Source organism: Gouania willdenowi, chromosome 22 (genome assembly GCF_900634775.1).
Source record: "Gouania willdenowi chromosome 22, fGouWil2.1, whole genome shotgun sequence".
NCBI lineage: Eukaryota > Metazoa > Chordata > Actinopteri > Blenniiformes > Gobiesocidae > Gouania > Gouania willdenowi.
This window is the reverse complement of record NC_041065.1, coordinates 28,181,619-28,203,810: the sequence shown is the minus strand read 5'-3', so window position 1 is coordinate 28,203,810 and position 22,192 is coordinate 28,181,619. Positions and strand designations below refer to the sequence as shown.

Genomic DNA, 22,192 nt, shown 5'->3' with positions numbered 1-22,192 from the left:
CTGATTAATCTGGGAATTATTTCATTTTCTAAATGTTCTCATTATAATCTAAAATGGGACTTAAGTTTAACCTGACATGGTTAATGCAGACATTTGGTAACTGGTAGCCCAGGGGCCACACATAACCTTCAGTCTAATTTTGTGCATCCCCCGAAAGAAAACACACAAAATGACTCTAAAAACACACAAAATCACAAAAAAAAACACACATGACCACCACAAAAATACACAAAAAACAGAAAAATTTACAAACAAAATACAAACATGAAGCAGAAAAAGACACAAGAGGACCACAAAAAAACAGAAATATATACAGAATTACAAACCAAAAACAAACATGAAACAAAAAATGCACAAGAAGACCACAAAAACACACGAAAAGGCAGAAACATATACAGAATTACAAACAAAAAAAACGAACATGAAACAAAAAAATACACAAGATGACCACAAAAATACACAAAAAACTGAAAAACTTACAGAATTACAAACAAAAAACAAACAAGAAACATAAAAAAGACACAATTAACACCAAGATCACGCAAACAACAGCAAAAACACTACACAAAATGAGAGAAAAATATACCCAATGATACCAAGAACTTACATAAAACAATAAAAGTACACACAATGACACAAAAAATAAAAACACATCAAATGAGAGAAAAACAACAAATGACAACACAGATACAAAAAATTACAACAAAAATATACAATAATAATAATAATAATAATGTTCAGATAATATGGCCCTCGAATCTGACAATCAAATTTTTTTTGGCCCCCACTGTAATATAAATTGCTCATCCCCCTGAATTAACGGCTCTAATTGCTGTATGTCGCTGCTTCCATATATAAATGCATAACCTCGGTCAGCTGGAGCACGAGATTTCCTAATGCGTCCTGTGTGAGCTGAAAGTCTGCAGCACATGGTGCCGGGGGTTTCCACTTTACAAAGTTAAAGCCATTGTCCAAGTGTCACAGGACATCGATTTGTGCTACACATGCACGCATGGTTTGTTAACCCGCAGGACGATAAACCTGTGGCTCTAAAGCAGCTGTCTGAACACAGACAGCACATGATGTCTGCTCCTTTATTGCCTATTATCTGGCGTGGACGGTGCAAATACTGAGGAGGGAATGATTCAATTGGCTAATTAATTAAGGCTTTTTTAACTTGCTGTTGGAAGAAATTGGTTTCGGGGTGATTGGGAGGTGTTCGCTGAGATGAATAGATTACATTAGCACACAGCAGGTAACCATCTTCTTTGGGATTACCTCACCAAATAATAACATTTGGTTAAAGGAAATCTTATTATAGCAGCTTGGAGGAAGAGTCTTAACTTGGAGGCAAGCTAAAACAGCTGGGAACACCAAGGTGTCCGCACTGTTACAGTGCTGTGTGTGTGTGTGTGTGTGTGTGTGTGTGTGTGTGTGTGTGTGTGTGTGTGTGTGTGTGTGTGTGTGTGTGTGTGTGTGTGTGTGTGTGTGTGTGTGTGTGTGTACAGGTGAAGTTAAGGCGACATGGCAGCTGTTGCACAACTGTCTGGTTCTTGGATATAATTCTCCTCGATGAGTCAAGAAAAAGTGGTTCTGATCATCCATTAGTGAAACATAACAGTGGGGTGCACTTAACCATGAGGACTATGCACAAACACATGTAAATACTAGGGATGTAAATATAAAGGCTAAAAATGTATGCAAATAAGAGGGGAATAAAATCATACAGCGTAATGTCCGAACCTGGGCCGAGCCTGTAGTATAACAATTGAAATTAAGCAGAATTCAAGCTTTATTAGTTTGAAGTCAGAGCAGGTGTAGCAGCATTTTGGATTTCTGAAGTTGGAAAATGAAGAAACTGAGAAGATAATAATAATAACAATAACAATAATAATAATAAAAATAATAATAATACAGAGATACACACACGCATAACCAACATGATTTCTTCATAAAAATATGTAAATTCCAAGACAGGAACATAAGCTGCACTTAAAAAAAAAAAAAAAAAAAAAAGAAGAAAAAGAAAATCACCTCTATTTTTGAATTTTTTTTATGATTTAAAAAGTTTTTAAATTTTTATTTTATATGTTTTAAAAAATATATATATATATATATATATATACACATTTTTGTATTTATTTATTTTTCATTTGTTACAAAGGACATGCACATTATTGGACATGAACATGTAAATGTGCCAGATTGTAGCCACACAACTTTGCATGGTTATAAATGAAGAAATTTATTTTGGTTTATGGGTTCAAAATGTTTGTAAGAAGGTTATAAAGAAGAAAATATATTAGTTAACAAAATAATTATTGACATTTTAAACAAGAAGTCATAATCATCAACATCCTCCGCAAAATTGGTTTTCATTATAACCTATATGTCCTAAATCTAAGAACTTAGATGTATACATAAGAAAATATTATCACATTAGAATATCAAATGACAAAATATCTTAAACGGTTTTTGAGAAAAGCTGTCCCCTTTGAAGATACCTCGAACAGAGTAAAAAAAAACGGAACAAGGGCAAAAACTCCGGAAAAAATTATTGTGCGCTTCTCATTTTAGAAGATATTGAAACCCTGAAGCCACACACCGAATTTGGTTATCCTATCTTAAACGGTTTCTGAAAAAAGGTGTCCCGTTTAACTCGGAAGGACGCACACATGCACGTAAGGACGAAGCTCAAACCTATATCCTCCTTCCACACTTTGTGGCGGAAATAATAATAAAAGAATAAGAATCTGTATTTTGACAGTTTTCTTCTCCAAAATATTCTCTCTATGTACTCAAATGAGTCAAGTGCATTATTACATCTCAATCTTTGATTTGAGCTTTTTTTCTGTTTTGTTTTGAAATCTGGATTGGAATAGAATCATTGGTTGAGTGTATCTTTACACCTTTAGTAAACACGCACCGTATCCAGCATCTGTAGCACTTTGTCTTGCTCACAAGCATCCAATCCGTCAATGATAACAGCCATGCGTGTTTGGTTTTGCGTAAATCCATCGATGGTTTTAGCCATTTTTGCAATCAGCTCCACTTCATGCTTCAAAACCTGAGGAGAGCAAAGTCACTCAAAGCTATTAGAGTTTAACAGATACAGTACATATGATCTAAAAGGATACCATGATTTTACAACTCCATTGATTGTTATTACAAATCAAAAGCTGAAATATTTCTTTTGACTCATGATTAGAGACGGTTATTAGGTGTATTATTCTACCTTCATGAATCCTTCGCTCTTGAGCCTGTGTAATCTGTTGGCAGCGCTGTGCAGGCGCTTCCTTTGGGAGTTGAGCACAGAGTCGGCCACTTGCCACCAGGTTTTGCAATTGAGCAGCAGAGCCAGGCCCACCACGCTGGCCATGGCGATCAGCACGGCATTCACCGTCAGATTCTCAGGATCCACCTGAGAAAGAAGCAAGATTTCTTCCCTAAAAAGCAGCACTTCTCAAAGTGTGTGGGGAATGGATAGATGACAGGTAGAGAGTGACAAACTTTTCATTTTCACGCCGAATGAATTCATTGACAATAAACGATCATTAACACTAAACAAAACGCCTACACACGAATAATGTAATAATGAGAAGCCTATAAATGTATCAAATAAAAAAAGAGCATTAAATTATTAGACTACATTAGATATGCGACCCAGAACAAAACGTAACTTGGTACTAAAGTGCAAAAACAACGATTTACGTCAGCATGTACTGTACTACACCTTAAAATGACTTCCAAATAATACCCGACTTAAAAAATATACTTCCTTTTTTCGCTTAGAATGTCAATAATGTTTTGTTATTTCCTGTATTTTTGACATACGTCACTTTTACATTTGTTTTTTATGCAGGTAATAAGTTTAATTTAGTTTTTGAGTTCAATTTATGTATGAAATATGTTAACTTGCAAAATGAAACATGATGTTACTTGTTCTCTATTAGTTCATCTCAAACGTGCACTGAAATTCCTTTTTGTCACAGATTGCAAACAATGTTTCTCATGTTGAAAACTATTCAACTGCATGAAAAACAATGTTTTTTTTGTTTTTTTTTAATGCAGGTGATAGTTTATTTTAGTTTTTGATGTATTATGAGATATGCAACTTGTTACCTAATAGTTCAATACATTTAAAAAAGTGTTATTTGTCAGGATTATTTCAGGGGCAATGGGTGCAGGTGGGGCTTTAAAGTTGACCTTCGTTCAAAGTGGGGAATGCCCCAAAAAAGTTTGAAAATTACTGCTATAAAGTAAATCAAAACATAACTAATGCTTGTTGGGTTTTTTCTTAAAAAATTTATATTTTGATTTGAGAGGACTATTGTTGTAATATGCGCTATATACAGGTAAATAAAATAAAATTGAATTGAATTGTGGTGTAAAAGATGACCTTTTATCCCTTTCGCTCACCTTAAAGATAGCCAACAGCGCCATTCCAGTGATCATGCATATCAGTGTCAATGTAAACAGTACAAAAGAAGGAACACAGCATGTTTTCTTCCATTTTTGACCTGAGGTGTTGCAAAAAAAAAAAAGAAAAAGAGAAAGAGAGAGAGAGAAAATTAAATAACACAATTATCAGCAATTATCACAATATGTGGTTAGTGAAGCAAATGCTTGTTAACAGATAGTTGATTCCCTTAGGAGTCTGTAGCAGCTGTGCATCCATGAGCATAAACTGATAGACTGATAGAAATGGGAAAAATGGGTTTAAACAGTATTGCATAGGAAAATAATATATGTATGTGGGTAACAATCAATCCACAATCATTGACTGACTGGATATAGTTTAGGTAAAGAAGGATTAGGTAGCAGGAGTGATAACTACTGTGTAATGTTTTATCCTTTACTCAGTGACCCACTGTCCCTAATGTGTTGCACCCTTCCGAGAAAAGTCCTGTTTCTCCTGATGGCCACTTCAACCTCGCACACAAATGTGTGTTTGTCAGTGTGTGGTAAGGTCTCCTGTGCAGTGGGATGCATTAACGTAAAACATCTGTGATTAAACTTCATTATGTTTGCAATGCGTGTCCTTGTAAAAGGCTATAGATTTGCATAATTGTAAGCAAGCATTATTTATAGCAGCAGATATGAGCAACCAAAGGCCACTGGTCCAATTTTGTGCAACCCCAAACATAAACATGCAAAATGACCAAAATACACAAAACAAGAGCGAATTTACACAAAATTATTCCCAAAAAGCAAAAAAACATCTAAAAAATAACAAAACAATATGCCACACACAAAAATCATTCTAAAAGAAAAATTAAATGATGTAAAAATACACAAAAAATAACAAAAGTAACAGAAAAATTTACAAAAATAATGTCTAAAAACATACAAAATTACAAAAAACAAAATGACTACCTCAATAAAAAAATAAAAATAACAGAAAGGTATATAAAATGACAACAGCAAAATTACATAAATTCTTCCCAAAAAGCACAAAATGACCACAAAAACATCTAAAAAACAATATGCCACACACAAAAATTACTATTAAAACATAACAAATTACATAAAAATACACAAAAAAATAGCAAAAGTAACAGAAAAATATACAAAAAATACAAAATTGAAAAAATAAATAAATAACAAAAAACAGAACGACTACCTAAATAAAAAAAATAAAAAATAACAGAAAGGCATAAAAAAACTCCGACAGCAAAATTACATAAAATTCTTCCCAAAAAAAATACAAAACGACCACAAAAACATCTAAAATCAACAGAACAATATGCCACACACAAAAATTACTCTAAAAACATAACAAATGACATAAAAATACACAAAAAATAGCAAAAGTAACAGAAAAATATACAAAATGACTCCAAAAACACACAAGTCAACAGAAATACAGACAAAACCCTTTGTTATTTCCTCTATCGATGCTTGGATTAGTCATTATTCCAAATGCTGAGTCATTATTGTAACTGTTTGCACTATAAGGCATTCTGATGCTGCACAACATCAGAAGTAAACAGACAAATTCCTTACTTAAAGTTTTAGGCGAATAGCAAACTGCGTTAACTGGTGTTTCCAAATACTACTTTTGTTTTTCAGTGATGTGTAGCAGTGGTATAATCTATACAAAACTGACATGAAGGCAAATACTGGCGTCACCTTGAGTTTCATCGTTCTTGAAAACCCTGAAGAGTCGAGTGGCCATGAAACCAAACTCCCTCTCACAAGCATCTGACAGAGTGGCAATCATTTCAGCCAAAGAGGTCTCCCCACCAACACTGGACAGACGGTTATAATCGGTGAACAAGAACCTGTGTGTGAGAGGAAAACAACTTTTTTTTAACATTTGACACATTTTTGGGCACCTTTTATGAATATTTTAGGACAGCTTAGCAGCAAGCAGTGGTGACTGTGAGGAGAGTTTTTGTTTCTCGAGTCTAACGGCATGTTGTCACCTGACAGGCAGAGCACGGGTGGTCTGCTCTGGAAGTTCACGAGGGTTGACAAACATCAATTGTAACAGCAGCTCTAAGTAACCCACGTGACGAGCCAGACGAGTGCTGATGGCCCACGCCCAGTTCCAGCTCTCTCTTTCACGACGGCTTCCAAAGTACACCAGGACTGGACACAGAAGTAGATGTTTTTACGCAACAAAAACATGAAATGTGGTCATTATTAGTTGACAAATAGCACCCTCTAGTGTACAACAGAGGTTGTTACTTGTGGTCTCGTTTTAGACCAAGGATAGGCCACTTTAATCAAAGCAGGGGCCACAAAAATGTGATCAGCTGATTTGAGGGTCACATTATCAACATTGATGTCAGCATTTAGTATGATGACTGATCTAAGCATTAATACAGGGAAGGACAAATAGTTTGAGTTGTGTGTATTTTTCTCTCATTTTTGTAAATTCTTGGTCATTTCACGTTTTTTGTTGTCATATTGTCTATATTCCTGTAATGTATGTTATTTCCTGTGTATTTTTTATTGCTGTTTGGAGTGTTATTGGAGCCATATTGTGTGTTTTTCTGTTGCTATTTTGTCTATTTTTGCACTCATTTAATTACATTTTTTGTCACTTTTTCTGTTCATGGAGTCATTTTGTGCATTTATATTGTCATTTTGTGTATTTTCAAAGTCATGTTGTGTGTTTGTTTTTTCATTAGTTTTCATTTTAATTGTCGTTTGGAGAGTTATTTAAGTCATATTGTGTGTTTTTGTTGCCATTTTGTGTAATATTGCACTCATTTAAATATATTTTTGTCTATGAAGTCGTTTTGTGTATTATGTGTATTTTTCTGTGTTTTTGGATTTATTTAGAGGGCCACACAAAATTAAATCGGCCACCAGCTTCCCAGGTCTGTTTTAGACTTTTTTTTAAAAAATGGATTGGGTGTGTAAAACTTCACAATACTTATTTCAATTAATTAAAAATAATTAGCCTTTTCAGCATGCTCACAAACATATGAATGCAATAAATATATAATCTATATATATATATATATATATATATATATATATATATATATAATATATTAACAATAAAATAATTTGAAAGGTTACTACAACAACAACAACAAAACAATCTAATAATTCAGAAATAAAAAAGCTAAAAAAATAATCTGAATATTACCAGTTACATACCGAAGAAAATGTAGATCAGGGCGAGGAGACTGAGAGAAACAGCAATGGCCAACTTGGGATCGACTGTAAAGCCCAGGATTATTGCCACTGATCCACAGAGTAACAGAGTGAGGACGACCACCAGCCAGGAGAACTGAAAGAGAGGCTCAATCTGCTGCCCTGCAAACGTTTTCATTTCATCTGGCGCACAGAAAACAGACAAACACAGTATTAAGCTGCTGAAAATATTAGGGATGTACCGATACAACTTTTTCACTTCCGATGCGATACCAATATTGCAGCCTTGAGTGTTGGCCAATATCGATCCGATACGATATAAGCATGAATCATAGATACTTTTATTACTTACTTTGTAGTGTGGAATGTTAGAAAAGGTTTGATCAAGTGATGTTACTCAAACAGAGAACAATAGTCAGCAACAGTAGGTATGAGAAAAACTGACCCATTTATTATTGACCAATTGGTTACATGATTTTAACTTTCAACATAATATTGACAATATTCTACAATTTAATAAAATAAATAAAAAACAAATTTTAAGACCCTGAAAAATAACCTAAATAAATCCAATAAAAACAAATTATACTTTTAAAGTCCAAACAATTCACTTCAGTTATTTTTTACCGTGGACAAAAACAACAACACAATATTGTCCACTGTCCACTGCTCAAAGTTGAGAGTAGGGATGTAACGATTCACTCAACTCCCGATGCGATTCGATTCATGATACTGGGTTCACGATACGATTCTCTCACGATTTATTTTACAAACTGAGACTGTAGACAAATGATGATTGAAAAATATTCCTTTATTTTTTGGGGGAAATAATCTAGAGAATACTGTATTACTTTCCTTTTATTTTTCATTGTCAAAAGAATCCCTTGATAAACTCTTCAAAACAATGCAATTTAACTAAAAATAAATCTTGAATGAAATAAATAAAGGAATAATACAAATGAAGAAGCTTATCAATTTTAATTCTGGTTCTACAGTAAACAATGCAAAACTGCATAATAGTTCTTTTTCTTTTTAAAAGTGCAACTGAAAATGTATTTTGTGCCTTAACAATTGGACTTTAAAAAAAAAAAAAAAACAGTCATTGCCCTGTATTCATGTCAGATATTTGTTTGGACCAGCAGAGAGCGCTGGTAACCCAGTGCTCGGTTGGCATGCAGATATTCTGTGCAGTGAAGAAAAGATGCAAGCAGACAGACAGAGCTAATAGAAAAACGTGACTTTTACAAATATTCACATAATATTACAAATATTATTTTGGTGCTAAAGGGGTAAGGAATCGTTTATGAAGATATTTAAAAGTAGAAGGCGGCCAGAAAGAAAGTAGTAGCAGATTCCTCCCACCGCCTCAGCAGTTGGACAAGAGAAGGATCAATATACTGTATATCGGGCCCTCTGCTGTTTATAAAAAAAGTACTGTGATTAAATTTCAGAAAATCGATATCAACCGTTATACCTATGAATCGATTTTTAACTGCCTTACGATTTATCATTACATCCTTAGTTAAGAGTGCCCAAAACAATGTGATCATTGCTCTTAGTCTTCACTAAAAAAATAGTGTAAACAAAATAAACATATCACTCTAATAACAAAAGCAGAAAACAAATAATCAGTCGTTTCACTAAACTGCTGACTACTCTTACTATTCCGTCTCAACTTTCTGCAGTCCAAGCATGATATGACGATTTTTTTTGATGGTCTGCTTATCGGAGCGCTTATATCGGAGATTTTAGATGCAGTCCGATAAAAGCCGATATTCGTTTTCTGGCATATATCGAACCGATATCTGATATCAATATCGGATCGGGACACCCCGAGAACTTAATTATGACACAGAAAAGATTATTTATGCTTGGTGAATAACTTACCCTCCAGTTTTTTAAGGAGGAACGACTTCCCACTGCCCCACTGGGCGTAGAGTCCCACACAGATGGGTGGCTGCATGGTGGGCTCACTAAGGATGTCTGCTAACGCGCTGCTGTAGAGATCGTATCCCAGCATGTCTCCGTCAGACTCAGAGGGGGACAGGTGCTCTTAGAGACAAACAGATACTTGTTTAGAATGACATACAGAGAATATACAGGTTAATTTTACTGTCGTTTTTATAAAAAAATAAAGAAAGGTGTCATACTGGCTCCAAATATCTGTGTCAGGATGCTTTTCTGGTGGTTGCAGTCGATGTTATATGGAGTCTCTCCAGCTTTGTTGGGTCGATAAAGCAGGCGGCCGTCTTTGGGGTTCCTGAGCAGCATCTCGGCCAACTTCCTGCTCCGCCCTCGGATGGCAATATGGAGGGGCGTGTCACCTTTCTGAGAATTGATCGATACAACAACAAAACAATTAACTTAAAAGATTCAAAAGTTCCAAGATAAACAATTTTAATTTTATTTTGGCTGTCTTCAGAAAAACAAAAAAAAAACCAGAATAAACAACACTCAATTGTCGACAGGGTGAAGGTTGAAGCAAAAGCTTATACACACACTTACACCACCACAAAAAACAAAACAAGTCTCTCTAGATGTTATCGTAAAAAAAAAATAATTAGGAAACTAATATCACTCTTTTTACAATACACATTCAAAATAAATTCGACACAAAGTTTTATGTATACAGTTTAAACATGCACATTAAACATATAAATACATAAAATGTACACAAATCTACACAAATTTCATCAATTAAAAAATAAATACAAAATAAAGTGTGGCAATATTTTCATTCATAATATACTCTATTTCGATATATACCTTTTACTAAGTTTATTGAATTGAATATTGAAGTATTATTACATTTTATATAGTTGCTGTCCTAGGTCAAATTGTTGCTCTTCTTTCTTATACTTACTAAAAATATATGCTTTAAAACGCTTTTTAAACTGGTTCATACAGCTGCTTTGCAGTTCCATAATTCAGTGATTCTCAACTGGTGGGTCGTGACCCAAAAGTGGGTCGTGGACCTGTACTAGGTGGGTCGTGGACAGCTGGTCAAAAATAAATAAATAAATAAATAAATAAATAAATAAATACTTAATGTCTCATGATGGACTGGTCTTTTATTTTAAAAGAAACTTTTCTTTCCACAGGCATGCTGTGAAATGCATGTTGCACAGGAAAATACATAGATTTATGCTTTTAAAAAGATTTTTCAACAGCCATTTTTGAAAAACTAAATTTGGTTGGTTGAATTCACAAAAAAAAGAAAAAAAAAAGTGGGCCACAATTTAATGACCTTGGCAAAATGTGGGTCCCAGCGTGAAACCAGTTGAGAACCCCTGCCATAATTGAACCCCTAATATTGTTATACTCATCCTTTTCAGTGTTGTTCTGGCATATTGCATCTTGAAATGTAGCTTTCCTCTAAAATGATATTGTCATTCTCTCTCTAAAAAAATTTTCTGTCTGCAACCCTTTGGAAGTGCACAATATATATATATATATATATATATATATATATATATACGCACTCAGTATATTTGTGTGTGTTTTCAGGATCACCTTGTCAACTGCAGACACCTTGGCCCCTTTATCCAGAAGCAGCTCCACGATGTCAATATTCCTCATTTTAGTAGCTTTGATTAGTGGAGTCTCACCCTCCTTAAACAAAAACATTTCAACTGAATGTCATTGTATTGTTCAGAATTATAAGAATGACCAAAACAAATGCACAGCACCAAAAATTACATCATAAATAACTAAATATTGTACCTTGGTGCAGCTTTCTGTGTCAGGGTTGCACTGTAGGATGTCTCTCACCATGGCAGCATTACCTTTCTCCACTGCCCAGTAGAGGGCAGTCTTTCCATCCTAAGGAGAGAGAAAAAAAGAGCAAGATACAAGTTCTGCATGCTCCAAAAGAACAATCTATTTCACATAATGCATTGCATTAAACATAGGGTCTCCAACAGTGTATTTTACTGAACATTTTTATTTATATAAGTGGGAGAAAAGCCCCTACCTGCCCCCTGACATCAATATCAGCGTATTTGTTGAGCAGTGCTCGCACTATCTCCACGTGACCTCCTCTGACTGCTCCGATCAGCACTGTCTCTCCGCTCTGACAGAAGAAAACAACCAGATCTCACAGAAGAACTTCAACAACATCCAACTGATTAAATAATGACAGCGTGCCTCACCCTGTCTGGTATATTGACGTAGGTTCCTGCATCCAGCAGGTCCTGCACAATCTCTGTGTGTCCTTCTTTGGCAGCGATGGCCAGGGCTGTGTTGCCGTCTTTGTCCGTCATGTTCACGTTGGGGTTCCTCTTCAGCAGCTCCTTCACCACCTCGGTGAAGCCACCTTTCACCGCCACAATTAAAGCTGTCATCGAGTTCTGCAGAAAACGAGCACAGGTTCATCTTGCACAATGAGACCATCTCTGTTTCCTCTTATACGAACACGTGGAGTTTGAGAAGTGGTTGAGCAAAACTCAAAGGGAAAAACATAGTATGTATAAATGATAGAGAAAAAGAAATATCTTTTCAAATAGAACAGAATAGAATACAATAGAGTAGACCTTTATTGATCCTCCAGAGGTGAAATTCACACATTGCAGCAACAATAGAATAGCACACAGTAAGAAGAAAATAAATAAGTACCAACATTGGATAATAGTGCAAAAAACCGTTAACCGTATGAAGCACATTTGTCACAATTTCTGGAAGTTTAATAGCCTGTAATGACATCTGATCAGGGGAAAGCTGATGAAGCGGAAATGTGTAAACTCGAGCAAAAATTATCAAAAAATAGGTAAACTTTTAAACAGAATTGGGGAAATTTTACAACGGTTTAATCAAAGGCGCAACATAAATGCTTTGGATTTCCGTTGGTTTGCCAAAGCATCCCCACATACCGCGCCTTCCTGGTCCACATCAGCCCCGTTTGCCAGGAGGTGCATCACGCTGTCATAGTGGCCCTTCCTGGCTGCCCAGATCAAAGGAGTGGTGCCGTACTGGAACAGAAAAACATAAAAGAGAAAAGTCTGAATTTTAAGCAACTTCCCCTTTGCATGTGATTAAAAATACACCATCTGTCGTATTGTTCTCACCTTGTCGGAGCAGTTGACCTTTGCTCCGTGCTGCAGGAGGAGATGGACAATCTCAGCATGGCCTCGACCCGATGCCCAGATAATGGGATAGACACTGTACTGTTGAGCAAAGAGAAGCAGTGGAATCAAACAGTAATTTAACAAAGAAAAAAATATATAAAAGAAAATGTTTTAAAAAAAAAAAAAAATGTGTTCAGATTTACCTGTCCTGTGATGTTAGGGTTTGCTCCACTTTCTAAAAGCAGCTGAGCGACGTCTGTCCGGCCTTTGTATGCCGCCCACATGACGGCAGTCCAGCCTCCCTGACAGGAAAAAATGACACTCAAATATTTAACATTTTCATTAAAGAAACAAAGAAAGTATGAATTCAAAAAAATACATTTTTTAAATTGAAATTAAAAAATTACAAATTTTATTTAATAATTTAAAAAAAATTTAATAAAAAAAACAAAATAAATAAATAACATTTTTAAAATTAATTTAAGTGGATAAAAACAAAATTGTCCCTCAAAATAAAAATTTTAAAATGAATTTAAGCGGAAAAAAACAAAATTATCCCTCAAAATAAAATAAAAAGTAACAATAAAAACAACTGGAATTTGATTACACAGCCCCACAAAGATTATGTTTACGTTTCACACAATATTTCATTTTAATTATTTATTTTTTTAAATTAGGACATTACATATTATTCAATGTGTCTGCAAACAGCGTCAACATAAATATGCCAGAGTTAGCACAATAACTAAATTTCATCCGTTGTCCTAAGGCTGGTAAACATGATATAATAACATACAGTTAAACAATAACATTTAACAATCATTTAAGCAACATGGCACAATGAGACAAACATTAAACTGACAGAAAACATGATACCACATATACTATTTACTATTAAAATTAACAACAGTCAGGAGTTAAAAGAGCCAAAGAAAAAAGTACAATATTATCTATGGATGCATGACTGCTTTGCTATCAACCGATCTTTGAGAATTGATTTGAAAGTTGGGTAATTGCAATAGTTTTTGATGTTTTCTGGAAGTGTATTCCATAATTTAATGCCTCTGATCGACACCACCATTTGTTTTATTCTTTTATTTTTTATTTCTTCTCTAATTAAGGCTGTGATCATATTCCAGTGTTAGTTTTTTTTTTTTTACATATAAAATCCAATAAATATGTTGAAATTTGGGATTTTTTTTTTGTGTTCGGAAAATGTGATCTTCATGGACGATGTGACAGTGTTCCAGCTGCAGGATGGTGTTACAAATAGATGGTTTCTTATAATCCCTGTTTGATGACTAGCTGTGAACTCTCCTGTGCAGCTTTGGGAACGGCAATGAGTCAGTTGATACCCTGAAATGTTTCTATTATTTATATTTTATATATATATATATATATATATATATATATATATATATATAAAGATTAAATGATTCTTTCCTTGATATCAAACAATATAAAAGTCTTTGCTTTATGATATTCAGTCCAACTTACTGAACAAGAAAGACGTTATTTTCTGAAAATGCAGCTACAGTTTGGCTAAAGGCGCCAGGATGCCTACAGCGTGACACATTTGTCTCTCATAATGAAGGCACAACAACGCTCCATGCCTAGCAGGACAGTGCTCAGTAAATTGAATTAGGTTTAGAAAGAAACCATCGCACAGAACCTAATTTAATTTTATGACCAAGGTTCAGGATGATGGATTTTCCTGCTCATCCAGCAGCTCAAAATGTCGCTCAAAATCGTAAACCTTACATGCACACAAAATCAAAACCTCCTATTTAAGAAGTTGACATGCTTAGCAGTTTTTACAACAGTCAATGTTTAACAGCGTCTTGTGGCTAAGATATTAAAAAAATGTTACTGATAGTTGTAAAGGTTGAATTAAAAAATGATTAACAGTGCAGCAATGATTAACAGTGTAGCAATTAAGGATGTAAAAAAAATCGATTTGGCGATATATCGCAATATTTCACAGCCCAATTATCATATCAATCCGAAAAACATCCAAATTGATTTTTTATATCAGGTTTTTTCATTTTAAAAAAAAGAAAGAAAAACATTTAATTGCGCTAACATGCATAGCACGTAAATGCCTGCATTAAACCTTGTTAAACTACCTCACTCCCCAATGCATTTTAGCTTGGAAGTTCATTGCACTTTATTTTATAAACATACTGGGCACTTTTATAGATATATGTATTTTTACAAATTTAAGAACTTAACAGAAACAGAATCTGTTGTAGAAGCAAAAGTTACACTTTTTTGAAAAATGTAATTTGACAATTTGATAAACACACCAGTTGTCTTTTGATATTTGTACTACAAATACTACAATACAGTAAGTTGCCATTTACTTGTTCTCGCAAGTTAAAAAAAATGAAATAAATTGTATTTCATACCATTTTGTACTTGTAAAGGTGAAATTTGTGATTATTTATATCGCGATACATTGCAATATCTATGATATTGTTTAGTATCGGGATGTATCGTATTGTGACATGCAAATCATAAATCGTATCGTATTGTCAGATTCAAGGTAATGTACACCCCTGGTAGCAATATTTAGTAATACATAGTAAAACAGTGTTGGCCTAGCATTTTATTAGTGGGGATGAAAGTCGTAAAGGAAAGGGAAATACTACAGAGCGATAAAAAGTGAGACACACAAATCTTTATTGTTTAAACCAGTGGTTCTGAAACTTTTTTGACTCAAGTACCCCTTTCTCTTATTTCTGAATCCATGTCCCCCCTTTGTCCGACTCCAACATTTTGCTTAGAATTAGAACTATTTAAAAACAACTATAGAGCATAATGATGAAATGAATGAGTGATAACACACATTTTAAAGAATCTCATTTTGTAAATAAGCAGAAAAAAACAGTATTTAGTGCAGTGGTTCCCAACCTTTTCTGGATTGTGACCCCATTCAAGAATTTCTGGTGACCCCAAAGACGTTTTTTTTCTTCCTAGAAATAGTTTTTGATCAGGTTTGAGCTCAGATAATTATTTCTTTTTTCTGCATTTTAGTTGAATTAGATTCATATTTCACAAAGTGAAAGTATAGAAATAACCCATCATACTGCTCACACTGCTTCACATCATTTACACTGATGTCCACCCCATATATCATTACGTGCGACCAGTACAATGCAAAACCTCATGTGTAGTGGTAGCATTTCAGAGCATGGACGATGCCGCAAGACGTTTAACGTTAACCTAACCACTAGGAACGAGTGTATCATGTTTCTTCTGCAGTCTGTGCCTTCTCCTCACCCTCTTTTCTGTTTCAGGTGTCTTGATGCTGGAGCTGGCTGTTCCTGATCAATGGTTCGCGGCTCAACTAGTCTGGAACACTCAGATGGTCTATCCTTCCATCCTATTCTGTTTGCCTTTGTGTTCACTAACCTCAACCAATCAAAGCGGATTGGCTGCCACCTCTAAAAAAGAGGGATTTTTTTCTTCCCACTGTCACTAAATGCTTGTTCATTTCGATCTTCTGGGTTCTTTCTTTCTTACTATGGACTCTATATTTGGTTATATCTTGGTTGTAATTTGCACTATATAAATAAAGTTGAGTTGAATTGAAATATACAGTCGTTTAAGGTTGTGTGTTGTCTTAATTACTTTTTGAAAAAAGAATAATAAATACAATTTCAAAAATGTATTTTAATTTTTCAGAAATTTCAGGCAACCCCACATGGGGTCCTGACCCCAAGGTTAAAAAACACAAATTTGGTGGCTCCTGGATAGATACATCGTGTACCCCTAGGGTTACACATACCCATTTGAGAAACACTGTTTTAAACTGACTAAAAATTGTATATTACTGCACAACTATTATTGGAGTACTTTTTGGTCACTGTGTTAACACAAAATTCAAAAAAATTAAAAGCGTCCACTCTCACCATGTCTCGGTGTTCCAGGTTTGCATTGTTCTCCAGCAGTTCCCTGACCACCTCAATGTGTCCTTCTTTAGCGGCTGAGATCAGCGCCGTCCAGCAGTCCTGTGTGAGGAAAAGACCTGTCACTAAAGGAAATCTCTTCAGGTGTTCATTAAAGAACCAGTTACAGAACACAAGCACCACACATACCAAATGGTCATACCAGGTGGTGCTCATGGGTACTTTGTGTCGCATCGATAACGCATGTGTGACACAAACGTATCTCTGTTAGCTTTTCCTCTTCTTCTCCAAGAGCCAGAAGAGTTTCAGAGTGTGTCGCTGTGTGTAATAGCAGGTTATACGTAAGATGTTAATGAGAGGTGTGTGAGTGTTCACGTCTCTGCCCGAGTGGGAGGAGGAAACGTGCATGAGTCACAAGGTTTCTACAGCTTCAGTCAAATTAAATTCAAGACTTTTTATTGCCATTTGAAATTAAATTTAAGACCAACTTCACAGTAAACACAATTGGGGGTGAAAGAATGCCACATCAATTAAATCGGGTTAGGATAAAAAAAATGTTCAAGTGACTAGTGCAGATGTGCAACTGGTGCCCCCCCCCCCAAAGTAAACACACAAAAAATACGCAAAGTGACAGTAAAATACACAAAAAAATAGACTAATAATAATCAAAATCCCTCCAAAAAACATACAAGATGACTACAAAAATAGCCTGAAATCTATAAAACCACAACAAAAATACAAAAAATATAAAACCATTGAGAAATCCCTTTGTTGCACAGGCAATTTTTGTTAAATTTACATTTCCCCATGTTGTTGAAAGTTGCTACAAGTCCCACTGCAACCACGTTGCTTTTTTGTAGTTGGTTCAGCTGTCGTGATTGCGCAAAAACAAATGTTACCATTTATTTTGAAATGTGAGAATAATTACAATCACAAATTCATACTTATGTGTAAAAATGTAAGACTTTTGAAACATTGATTTAAGACATTTTAATGACAATTAAGGCCTTATTTTTAGATTTATGAATTTAACGCATTTTAAGACATTTTAAGGAGTCAGTGTATGTCTGTGTGTGTGTGTGTGTGATGGCCTGCCTCTGAACCATCAGGGTGTTGGCTGGTGTGTGGATCCTGTCATTTTGTCAAGAAGGTGAAGGTGAACCTGTGTAATACACTGTTATTATGGATTACGGTGGCTCGTAATAGCTGAGGACTTAGTCTAGAGTGAGGCAAGGTTGAGCAAAGGTGGACCATCAGGGCCACTGGGCTCCTTTTGTCCAGTGGATGATGTGGTTACAATGACCGCATTGTTTTCCACCTGTGCTTCTACATATTAGGCAACGTGAGCTATTGGGTAAAATGTGTTGCCTTTGCATACTTACAACATCGTCCAGGTTGACATTGGCTCCTCTCCTGATGAGCTCTTGAACTATATCCAGATTCCCCAGCTCTGCTGCCACCATCAGGGGAGTCTGTCCATTCTGAAACAGGAAAAAAGAGAATGAAGGAGGATATGATGATCACTAATTTAAACAATATCACAAACAAAAATCACTCTTTAAAAGAGGACTATATTTATTAATGAATTACCTTCAGTCATAAATTCAGAAAATATGTGAAAAAATGTTTTAATTTGTCAATGCAATATTGAATGTTTTGTAAAAAGGCAGTCACACCACAATGTCCCTGTGAATTTCAATCATTCTGAGATACAGTTTTCAAAATCAAATTAAAATTAAATTAAATCAAGCTTCTGTCATTTTTCAAACAAACACTATTTACAATATCAGCCTATTATGATCTGCTGGGTATTGGGTATTATTCTATACCCACTCATCATTATCTAGAGCTGGGCAATATATCGTGATTCAAGATATATCGAGTTTTCCATTTTGGCGATATGGAAAATGACAATACTGCCTATATCGAGATATTTTTTTTACTTGTTTTTATTTATACAATCACAGTACAAATCATATCATATAAGTATGTAATATTATCCACAGAGTAGTCAAACAGTGTCCTCATTTACAACTTTTCCATATTTCTGAGATATATATTCTATAATTTTTTTAACAATTTGAGCCTATTTTTGCTTATTTGTACCATTTTTCCATAACTACACCAAACTTGTCATATTGTAACCTATTTTCATCACTTTATCTTGTATTTTTGCTGCATTACTCCCATTTCTGCCACTTTTACATCAAATTTGAATGCCGTTTCAGCGAGTTTATTTCCCACTTTTAAGACACTTTTAAACCATTTCCACGACTTTTCCCACCTTATGTCACTTGTTTTAGGAGTCTCTGCTTTCGTTACTTCTCAGAACAGCAAGAAAAGCTCCGTAAGATGGATTTTTGAGTGCGCACTAACCCAGACCTTCCTCTTAACAAGCAAAACTACAGAACTCACTCACTCGTGCTGTCCCTTAGAGGAGAAAAAGCCAAAAGAGAGAGAGAGGAGAAAACTAACAAATGAAAGCATTAAAAATGTGGGTGTTTATATTGTTGTTTTAGTTAAAATTGATAATAATAATAATAATAATAATAATAATAATAATAATAATAATAATAATAATAATAATAATAATAATAATAATAATAATAATAATAATGGAAATTATCTTAATTAGAACATGAACTGAAAATACAAGGGTCAGTCTTAGTCCCACACCAGGTTAGAGATGACCGGAAACGATAAAAACTATAGAAAGAAATCTATTCAAGAGGCATTAAAAACTATTTCATTCCACTTTTTTTACAAAGAGATCATTTATAGTGTGTATTAACACTCATTAATTCCATCATTATGCTCTATAGTGGTTTTTCCATCGTTTTCTAAGCAAAATGTTGTGGCTCAAAAGCATTCATTATGCTTTTACTACTATAGATGTTATTTGGTTCTTTTTTCAGACATTTAGACAAAATGTAGTATTCGGGCAAAGGGTATACTTGGATTTAGAAATAAGAGAAAGGTGGAAGTTGAACCAAAAAAGTGTGAGAACCACTGCTCTACACCAGTGCAAAATGAAAATGAATCGAAACATGCTCAGGGAGAACAAGTTAACTCCTTCCTTGATTTAAAATGTACACTTAATACTATATAAGTCTAAGTTTACAGTGTTTTTAGTACATTCAGAAAAATATTGCACAGAAAAGATCGGATATCAGCGACTCACGTCACTCCTGCAGTCCACGTCTCTAAACTTGTCCAGGTGAGCCTTGATGGCCGCTAGGTTCTCCTCCTCTACGAAGCCGAACAGACTCTGGACGGCCAGGGAGGTCATCTTCAGGGAGGTGGTAGTGTCCATGGCTGGCTGCTACCCACCTGAACACCACTGCAGAACAGAGCCAGGAATAATCAACATTCAGAGGGAAGCAACCACGGCTACCAAATGACAAACTCCAAGTAGAAACACAGGTAAAAACATCACTTGTAGAGGAGGGTGTGGTTAGGTGTGTGTTTGAAATAACACTGCTACAATGCTTAGAGGCAAATGATGGGGAACACCCAACAGGAAAGCTTCAAATCAAGTCAAGTGAGGAAGAACGATGGTTTAAATAGTTTAGTTACTACTTGGCTGATGTCGCTGTTTAAACACCAGTGCAACAAGTCAATTCATTTTTTAATGTATTCACTTTTTTTACAGACAAAATAATAATAATAATAATAATAATAATAATGATAAATTGTTATACTCATAAAGTTGTATTCACATGATTACAGTACAGTTGACCCAGCTCTTTCTTCATCTTTCCCTGAACAACTTATGTAAATACAAACTAAAAATCTCCCTACTCAGTATAATGTCATCAAAGAAAGCAAAAGTATTTACTTTTATTTTCCTTGATCCAATAATGACAAGAATAATTGGTGCTCCAATAACATCAAAGCCAGCCTCTGTGCCACTACTTGGAATTTGTTATTGTACAACAGGAAAATAAAGTTCTACACAAAATATTAATGATAAGCGTAACCCTTGTCAGTGCCCCATCCTTTCAACGCATGCACCAAACGCAGCTACATCCGGTCAGCCTATTTTAAGGAAGTTCGTTTACTATTTAAAAGGTTAAAACTCTTTATTTAAAAATGAATAATTTGTGCATTCTAAAACTGCCGCCAAGATTTCCCAAAATATTGGAAATGTATGTTTTGAGTGAATTTTTGTTGTCCTATGTGTAATTTTCTGTTGTTTTGTGTATTTTTGTTTTCCTCTGTGTGTATTTGTCACTCTGTAGTTTTGTTGTTTTTTTTTTATAGATTTTTATTGTGATTTTGTATGTTTTGTTTTTTGTCAATTTATAGATTTGTGTTGTCATTTTGTTTACTTTATAGTAATTCTGCACATTTTTGGTGTCATTTTGTCTATATTTTGAATCATTCTTTGCATTTAACAAATTATTTACCAGTACAGACCAGACTTCCAGCTAGTTTTGCTACCCCACCCACATTTCATAGTTCCAGAGCATGGAAAATGAATTAGGTGAACACTTCTGTTTTACCTAATCAATAATTCATTTCTAAATATTTAAAAAATATGTCTGCAGGTTTGAGTTGTAAGTGAATGGTCAAAGGAACCTGGCCTGGAAAGTGTTTTAACTCAAGGCAAACTGCAGCAGCAGGAATATTGAACTCACTTACACATTGACAGACTTTGTGTCTGCACAGTGTTGCACTGTTAGTACTTCTTCCTCACAGAGAACATTCCAGTGGTAGATTTTGAAGTGGACGTGGTTTAATATTAATATTTAGAATATTGTGCTTCCACTGCTACAGTCAGTGTAGTCTCAAATAAATTTGGACGCAACTTCTTCCTTCTGAATTTAGGCAGGAATCTAAAAATAAAATAAGATAAAACTCAATGACATCCCAGACCAGGCGTGTCAAACTCAGATTTTGTTCCATGCAAACATGAATCATTGTGTAAATAATTCCTGTATTTTAGTTCTCAATTCCTTGAAATTCAATAAAACTCAATGATATCACATTTGCAGGGCTTGCAGGTTTTCTCTGCTTATCATAACATGATTGTACTAATATTTATTCACGCAATGTTGCAGGAACTTTCTTTTTTTTCTAAAAGATTCCAATTTCTCACAAACTATCTCATGAAATTCCTGAAAATTGCACAAAAAATGACTAGGAAATTGCTCGCCAATTTAAGAAATTAGAAAGTAAAAATCCTATAAAGTTCTTGATATCTGAAACTTAGGACATTATAAGCAGAGGTGAAAGTAATGAATTAGGAGTACTCATGTTACTGTAATTGAGTTGATTGTAATTGAGATGCTTTTTTGTGTATACTGTATTTCTAAATCAGTAATTTGACTTGTACTTAAGTATGTTTTAAAATAAGTCAAGTAATTTGTTACATTTCTACACCCAACCGTTACTGAGTAAATTGTTATTTTTTGTTTTAAAATGATCAACGGACATTTGAAACTACAAGAAATGAAATGACCAGACAACAATCAAATGCATCACATCATAGCTGACCAATCAGATTGAACGTAATGCACCGTGCCAAAACAGCACTGAATGCTGCTAGTTATTTTCTCAGTTTTAGAGTTTATAAATAAAAACGAATTGTACATTTTGACA

The 22,192-nt window shown here is 34.6% G+C and overlaps 1 protein-coding gene across 6 annotated transcripts in view; it reads right to left on the bottom strand.

Moving 5' to 3' along the window:
* The window catches only part of kidins220a (kinase D-interacting substrate 220a), a 72,880-nt gene that overhangs the window by 47,158 nt on the left and 3,530 nt on the right, over positions 1–22,192 (bottom strand). For all 6 annotated transcript variants that reach the window (XM_028438839.1, XM_028438838.1, XM_028438837.1 and 3 more), the window contains exons 2-19: positions 19,770–19,928; positions 17,971–18,069; positions 16,592–16,690; positions 12,881–12,979; positions 12,678–12,776; positions 12,483–12,581; positions 11,766–11,963; positions 11,588–11,686; positions 11,338–11,436; positions 11,128–11,226; positions 9,765–9,942; positions 9,502–9,666; positions 7,618–7,797; positions 6,429–6,594; positions 6,133–6,284; positions 4,420–4,520; positions 3,236–3,421; positions 2,927–3,067 (exon numbers count right to left, since the gene is read on the bottom strand). In XM_028438839.1, the coding sequence (XP_028294640.1) occupies positions 2,927–3,067; positions 3,236–3,421; positions 4,420–4,520; positions 6,133–6,284; positions 6,429–6,594; positions 7,618–7,797; positions 9,502–9,666; positions 9,765–9,942; positions 11,128–11,226; positions 11,338–11,436; positions 11,588–11,686; positions 11,766–11,963; positions 12,483–12,581; positions 12,678–12,776; positions 12,881–12,979; positions 16,592–16,690; positions 17,971–18,069; positions 19,770–19,901 (2,391 nt within the window). In that variant the 5' untranslated portion in view covers positions 19,902–19,928. The remainder of the gene's footprint in view (positions 1–2,926; positions 3,068–3,235; positions 3,422–4,419; positions 4,521–6,132; positions 6,285–6,428; positions 6,595–7,617; positions 7,798–9,501; positions 9,667–9,764; positions 9,943–11,127; positions 11,227–11,337; positions 11,437–11,587; positions 11,687–11,765; positions 11,964–12,482; positions 12,582–12,677; positions 12,777–12,880; positions 12,980–16,591; positions 16,691–17,970; positions 18,070–19,769; positions 19,929–22,192) is intronic.